The sequence below is a fragment of the Panthera tigris genome, chromosome X, assembly GCF_018350195.1.
Source record: "Panthera tigris isolate Pti1 chromosome X, P.tigris_Pti1_mat1.1, whole genome shotgun sequence".
NCBI classification, from domain to species: Eukaryota; Metazoa; Chordata; class Mammalia; order Carnivora; family Felidae; genus Panthera; species Panthera tigris.
The window spans coordinates 97,929,283-97,936,283 of NC_056677.1; the positions used below are offsets into that span (position 1 = coordinate 97,929,283).

Below are 7,001 nucleotides of genomic sequence, written 5' to 3' on the forward strand. Positions count from 1 at the left end.
AAAATCCTTAGATGTTAGAAAGTCCTCGAGAATATTCACTCATAGAGCTCAATCTGTGCCGTATCTTCAAGGTATATGTTTGTATGCAATTCTTCTCTAAGCTTTTCACCCTTCTTAGCTCAGTGAAACTGTATTAAAAATTGTTCTTGGGGCGCCTGGGTGGTTCAATCCGTTAAGCGTCCGACGTCAGTTCAGTTCAGATCTCATGGTTTGTGAGTTCGAGCCCCGCGTCGGGTTCTCTGCTGTCAGTGAAGAGCCTGCTTCGGATCCTCTGTCTCCCTCTCTCTGTACCTCCCTCGCCTGTGTTCTATTGCTGTCAAAAATAAATAAATATTTTAAAAAATTGTTCTTAGGGTTGGGGTGCCTGGGTGGCTCAGTCAGTCTGACATCGGGTCAGGTCATAATCTCATGGCTCGTGAGTTCGAGTCCCACATGGGGCTCTGTGCTGACAGCTCAGAGCCTGAAGCGTCCTTCCGATTCTGTGTCTCCCTCTCTCTCTGCCCTCCCTCTCTCGCATTCTGTCTCTCTCTCTCTCAAAAATAAATAACGTTAAAAAAGAAATAAAAAAATTGTTCTTAGGGCACCCTGGTGGCTTTTGATGTCTCTCTCTCTCCCCCTCTGCTCCTCTCCCCGACGTGCACTCTTCCTCTCTCAAACTAAAAAAAAAAAAATGGTTATTTCCCAGGTTTTGGCACCAAAAACAATTGTTTGCTTCAAATTTTTCAAAATGTTTATTTATTTTTGAGAGAGACAGAGACAGAGCATGAGCAGGGGAGGGGCAGAGAGTGAGGGAGACACAGAATCCAAAGCAGGCTCCAAGCTCTGAGTGGTCAGCATAGGGCCCAACAAGGGGCTCGGACCCATGAGCCATGAGATCATGACCTGAGCTGAAGTCGGACGTTTAACTGACTGAGCCACCCAGGTGCCCCTGTTTGCTTCAATTTCTAAACAAATCTCCAGTTTCCTCCAACCCTCCACTATAATGTTTTCAGGCTGACACATGAGAGTTTCAGAACATTAAAAGTGGGGCCGCCACTTTCTACAATGCTTTACTACAGACTGAAACAGCAGGAGAACCAGGCACTTGGACTTTAAAGCCGTCTCCCTGCATTCATCTTGGTGTAACTAAACAGACATTAGTTACTCATATCGTGTGTTCTCTGTATGTGAATAATTCCCTCACCCCAAGGCCTGAATGTACTTTTGTGTGTGTGTGGATTTAGCTAAGAACTTATGCCTGGTTTTAAATATTTAAAGTAACAATACAGTCGAACCCTCTCATAACCTAGGTCCTTTGTGTGTTAATGTGCATAGTTCCCAGATTTAACTGAGCCCAACATGACTCCACACAGAAATGCTCCCTAAAAGACGTGTTAGAAGGAGTTGAGCTTGGGGCACCTGGTTGGCTCAGTTGGTTAAGTGTCCAATTTCAGCTCAGGTCATGATGTCAGGCTCTCTGTGCTGATGGTGTGGAGCCTGCTTGGGATTCTCTCTTCCCACCCCACCCCCCACCTCTCAAAATAAATAAACTTTTACAAAAAAGGAGTTAAACTTTATCTACCCTTGATTTTGTACAGGGAATTCGAAGAAGCAGTTTGGTTCTCTTTTACTGTTTTCCTTTAAGAAATCAAGATCCTTCTGGTAATGGGCAATTTCCATAAACCGGGGTGTACTTATCCCAACTTCCATTCACCAAAGACCTAAAGTTCAAAACTTATTTCCCAAACATGGAAAAGGTAACCGAAGCAACAACTTGAGAATGTCTGGAACAAAAGTGTCCAAGACCCAAAGCAGATTTTAAAACGGCTGCCCAGCCACATTGCTTTTTTCAAGTTTACTGACCTGTGCCTCGGTTTGAGTCACATCCATACATATGGTAATCTCCTTTCTGAGGGAAGAAAATCGCCAATATTTAGTATGTGGAGTTGTGGATGAAATGAGATATACAATGTACAGTTCATGCTTGTTTTTAGATTTCTATTTTCCCCAATTCCCCAGCACACATTTCTGTAATACCCAAGTCCGGGCTTGCTTCAGGGACAACTTTCCTTTGTGGGCAAAATTTCAGGGTACGTTGAAAAACTCAGAGTTCAAGATCAATGTAACTTGAATCAAACGGATGCACAAAAAATTCCGGGACGACCAAATTATCAGCATTTTAAATAAAGACCAGATCCAACCCTGCACTTGCATGAGGGTGCCTGACTCCTCATCCTGATCTCAATCCTGAGCCAAGAGAATGAGATTTAGGAAAACAGGAGCGCGGCCCAAGTTTCTTGACGATTCATTTATATACTGCAGGAAAATATTTACCTCGATGCCCAGCCCTGTAGGCATCACTCCCACCTTGGACGGAGCTCAAGGGCTGGCAGATTTCGGTGGCTTCCAGCCCATAGGTAGCTTTGGCTCTGGAAGGGAGGGAGAGAGACCCGGGAGAGAGCCAAAGGCGTCCCACGCCGCCGAGCCCCTAGCGTCCTAGAGAACTGGGCGCCTCCAGGGCGAGCCACTCAGCGGGCGAACACGTCGGGGTACTGGGTGCGTTGGAAAACGCTCTCCAGCTCCTTCAGTTCCAACCGCGTGAACAGGTGGCGGAGGCGTGGCTGCCTGTCCTGGGGCTGCGGATCCTCGGTGGCCGCGTGGGCCTCCTGCTGCTGCTGCGGGGGCTCCTCTCCACCGCCGCCGCCCTTCTGGATCTCGTCTACGGGGCCGGGAGCTCCCGCGCCGCCGTGGCTTTCTTCCCCTTCTGCTGCTGCTCCCCGCTCAGGTTCGGACAGTAGATCCTTCCCGACGTCTCCTCCAGTTACTGAGATCACGGTAGGCTTAGCGTCTGGAAAAGAAAAGAGAGATCACTACGTTGGAGCCCAGGGTGCGTGGGGCAGCGACCCGAGAGCAGCGACGCTGGCCGCGCGTCCCGTCCCCTCGCCTCTCCCAGGGAAAGGGCGTTTCCCACGGTTCGCCAAACGGATGTCCCGGTTCAGGCCCCGACCCTGCCGTTCTCGGAACTCATCGTCTCCCAGGCTTTGGGAAGCGGTGTCTTCTAGGGGGCTCCCGGCCGGAGGTTCCATGTCCCGAGCGCTGTCGACGCAGCCGTGCGCCTTTATAGACTCCGCGCTGCGGCCCGCGGCAACCCCCCGGGTCGGGTCGTCTTTCTGGCACGGGGTCCGGGTTACCGCGCACCTACCCCTGGATCAACGGTCGCTCGCTTAGAACGCCCACTACCCCGGCACCTGCGTGCGTGGTGGGCGGGACCTGCCGGGGAGCACACGAGGCTGGGGCGCGGCCACGAGGTAGGCGGAGCGCTTGCCGGAAGCGTGCTGCGGGAGGGGGCGTGCCCGAGGGCTCTAACTCGCCGCTTACCCGGGGCATTACCCTGGGGCAGGGGCCTTGCTGGGCGGTGCCAGCCAGCCGGGGGCGGGGCGGGGGGCGGGGCACGAAACCTCCCACCAGCCCCCAGAGCCCTGAGAGAAGTGTGGCGAGAACGTCTCACCGCCGGGCTGTCGCTGCACCGAGGTCGGTGCAGGGCTGTCGCCCTAAGCTCCTCCGGGGCGAGGGACTCAGAGGGAGGGCTGGAGAAAGCGCGGGGCCCCTGGCAGCCCCAGCACGGAAGCGACGGTGGTCGCCCTCGCCGCGTGGGCTCTGAGCGCGCCTCTCCCCGCCGAGAAGTCGGTAGTTAATGGACGGGACTCTCTGGTTCGGCTCCCTTCGCACCCAGAGTCCACGAGCCGGGCTGGCGATTCAGACGAAACGATTAGCTGGGGGGTGGGCTGCTTGCTCTGGGGTTTTGCAATAACGCGCTGAAAGCGGAGCCCACCAAGCTTCCCTGGGCGATCAGGAGCGGGAGCTTGAGGCTAGGTTTGCAGAGCACCGTGGGTGCTCAGATCCACGCTGTAAAAAACCCAACCCGTCTCTTGCGAAAGCAACGAATATTCTAGATTGGTAGTAAGGAATTCAGGTTGGTAGTACAAGTGTAGAACCCTGCCCCCAGTTTTGTGCATCCAAGAATGCTTGCACTGCCCGCGGCCCTTCCTTTGGCCTTGGACTGTGGGGCTTGCCAACCTCTGCATGTCAAGCTCCGCTGTCCCCTCTCTAGCTGTAGGTCCTCTGCAAAAGCGCACGTGTTTCTGCGCTGGGCGGGTGCTGGGGACTTGGGTTAGTTTCCAGGTTTTTACTCTCCTCCTTCTCCTGTTCCTCTTGGTCCTCTTCGTCTTTCTCCATCTCCCTTTGTCTAGAACCACCTTCCCGAGTTCTTGCTCTGAGCTGATAAACGTCTAATAAAAAAGAAGGCAGATTGAGGGCTCTGTTTCTCCCTTCCAAAAATGTTTTGCATAGTGTCGAATACCGCTTAATGACAGTCTGCGCGCCCCTGCCACTTCCTCTGGCTATAGTCAAAAAATATGTATGTATATATACCCAGTGCCCAATAACTCGCTGGACCTGGTGCGAATGAAAGCTAACTTACACCCTGATGCCGAATCAGCAATCACGTAATGATCCGGTATCAGAAAGACGTCAGCATCTTAGTCCCTCAAGGAACATATGAACTATTCAGTGCTGTCCTCTTGGATAAGATCCAGGGTCATCGATTTTTCACAAACACCTTCTCATAAACACCATTCATACAATCCAGTTTTTAAGAAGTCCAAATATTTTGATGGTTTTCAATTTTACCCATGTCACGAGGATGGGTGAAGAATTCATAGAATTTCGAGGATGGTGAAAGTCAAGTTTTTCTTTATTTTTTTGATGTTTATTTATTTTTGAGAGAGAGACAGACAGACAGAACGTGAGCGGGGGAGGGGCAGAGAAAGAGGGAGACCCAGAATCCAAGGCAGGTTCCAGGCTCCAGGCTCTGAGCTGTCAGCACAGAGATGTGGGGCTCAAACCCATGAATCAGGAGATCATGACCTGAGCTGAAGTCAGATGCTTAACTGACTGAGCCACCCAGGTGCCCCAAAAGTCATGATTTTAATTATGTCCTTAAGATTTCTCTTTACTTTTCATCAAGCACCAGTAATCTGAGCTCTGGTCCCTGGAATTAAGCACCATCAAGGTCTCGTATTAATAAATTTAATTTAGATCCCCCCTCAAAAAAGAAATGTTTTGCAGGTGGGAATGTGTTAGTATCCTGAGTGCTGAGAATAGCCTCTAATAATGGGTCCCATGCTCGACAATGTACATGATTTATCCTGCTTTTACTTTCACAACCACCACTGTCGTCAGACCCATTTAATAAAAGAAATGAAACCATTTTCATAGGCCCCTAAAATTATGGGGGCCCCTGTCCACCTCACATTATTCCAATTCATAACAATTATCACCTACTGTGCGCGCCAAGTAAACATACTCTCTCAATGCCTCTTGTTCCCGAAGGGTGAGTAGAAAAACAGTTACAGGATGGTGGTGGAATTCACTTTGAAAAAGCTGTCAAGGGGCGCCTGGGTGGCTCAGTCGGTTGAGTGCCGACTTCGGCTCAGGTCACGATCTCGCGGTCCGTGAGTTCGAGCCCCGCATCGCGCCCCTGTGCTGACAGCTCAGAGCCCGGAGCCTGTTTCGGATTCTGTGTCTCCCTCTCTCTGACCCTCCCCCATTCATGCTCTGTCTCTCTCTGTCTCAAAAATAAATAAACGTTAAAAAAAATTAAAAAAAAAAAGAAAAAGCTGTCAAACCATTTCATTTCCACAGCCTCTCCCTAACTACTCAAGCCTCCTCAGGCCGCTCATGCTGGCTTCCGCAGGGCTCCCCCTCTCTCGGCTAGATACTCTACGATCGGTTTGGGCTTGGGATCAGTTATAACATGAGAGACCAACAGTGGTTAGGATCATGGTGTGCGTTAGCCTGGCTAGAACCCCCATTACAGTTTGCGTGGTGTGGTCTCTCATATTTGAGATTTCCACAATTTATTCCAGCGCTTTCTTTTTTAATGTTTATTTATTTTGGGGAGAGAGAGAGAGAGACAGAGCACGAGCGAGGGAGGGCCAGTTAGAGAGGGAGACACAGAATCTGAATCGGGCTCTGGGCTCTGAGCTGTCAGCGCAGAGCCCGACGCAGGGCTCGAACTCACACACCACGAGATCATGACCTGAGCCGAAGTCGGACGCTCAACCGGCTGAGCCACCCAGGTGCCCCTATTCCAGCACTTTCTAAACTCCAGCCATTTATGTGCTCCTTGGGTGAGTGTTGCCTCTCTAAGCATCAGGCAGGTTAGTATTTACTTAAAACTTTTAGTTAATTCGCTTCTTGAAAGCCTTACATACCTAATTGAGCCTCGTCTACGTAAAAACAGGCATAGAAGAGAATCGCGGGTTTGCTGTACCAAATTCATGAGGGCAGAGAGCCTTGGAGTCAGACTGCTGGCATCTGTATTCCGGCTTTCCTTTTCTTGTGCTAGCTGGCTAAGCTGGTGAGTTGCTTTTTCTCCCTGTGCCTCCGTTTCCTCATCGGTAAAATTGAGTAATAATAGTACCTACCTCATGGGGTTGTTGTGAGTATTAACTGAGATAATAAGAGTAGCTCACACATAAGCTGGTTCTTACTGTGTTCCAGACGATGGTCTAAGTGATTTATTTATATTAACAGATTTAATTCTCTTAACAACCCTGTGGACTCAGAGCTGCTATTATCTTCATTTTATAGGTGATGTCATTGGGTCACAGAGATATTAAATAACCTGCTTAAAGTCACTCACTTGGGAAATGTACCAGTGAACTGTTTAAATGATTTGAACCTATCCTCCGAGAACCATCCCTCGCACAGAGGATGTGCTCAGTAACTTTTGCTATTATGCTATATGCTATTATTATACTTTTGTAGTTAGTTAAGGAGAGATAACCAGACGTAAGAGCATCTTTCAGCTCAACACTTTCTTTATTAACTAATAAATTAGTACCATAGAAATCTGGTGGTAACTCAGTCATCAGTAACCCAGGGACAAGTGGTGATACCTAGAATACCAAGTTGAAATCAAGATGCTGAAGAAAAGTAGTTGAATATTCAGGAAGATT

General features: G+C 49.7%; 1 protein-coding gene across 1 annotated transcript; it reads right to left on the reverse strand.

Moving 5' to 3' along the window:
- Nucleotides 1–284: 284 nt before the first annotated feature.
- Nucleotides 285–4,215, reverse strand: LOC122235290 (homeobox protein ESX1-like). Its single transcript, XM_042973966.1, has 6 exons — nt 4,116–4,215; nt 3,709–3,820; nt 2,987–3,177; nt 2,314–2,827; nt 1,843–1,888; nt 285–313 (listed from the first exon to the last, which is right to left on the reverse strand). Exons 1-4 carry the CDS (start codon nt 4,213–4,215, stop codon nt 2,508–2,510), a joined length of 723 nt encoding a protein of 240 aa, XP_042829900.1. The 3' UTR covers nt 285–313; nt 1,843–1,888; nt 2,314–2,507.
- Nucleotides 4,216–7,001: the final 2,786 nt, after the last annotated feature.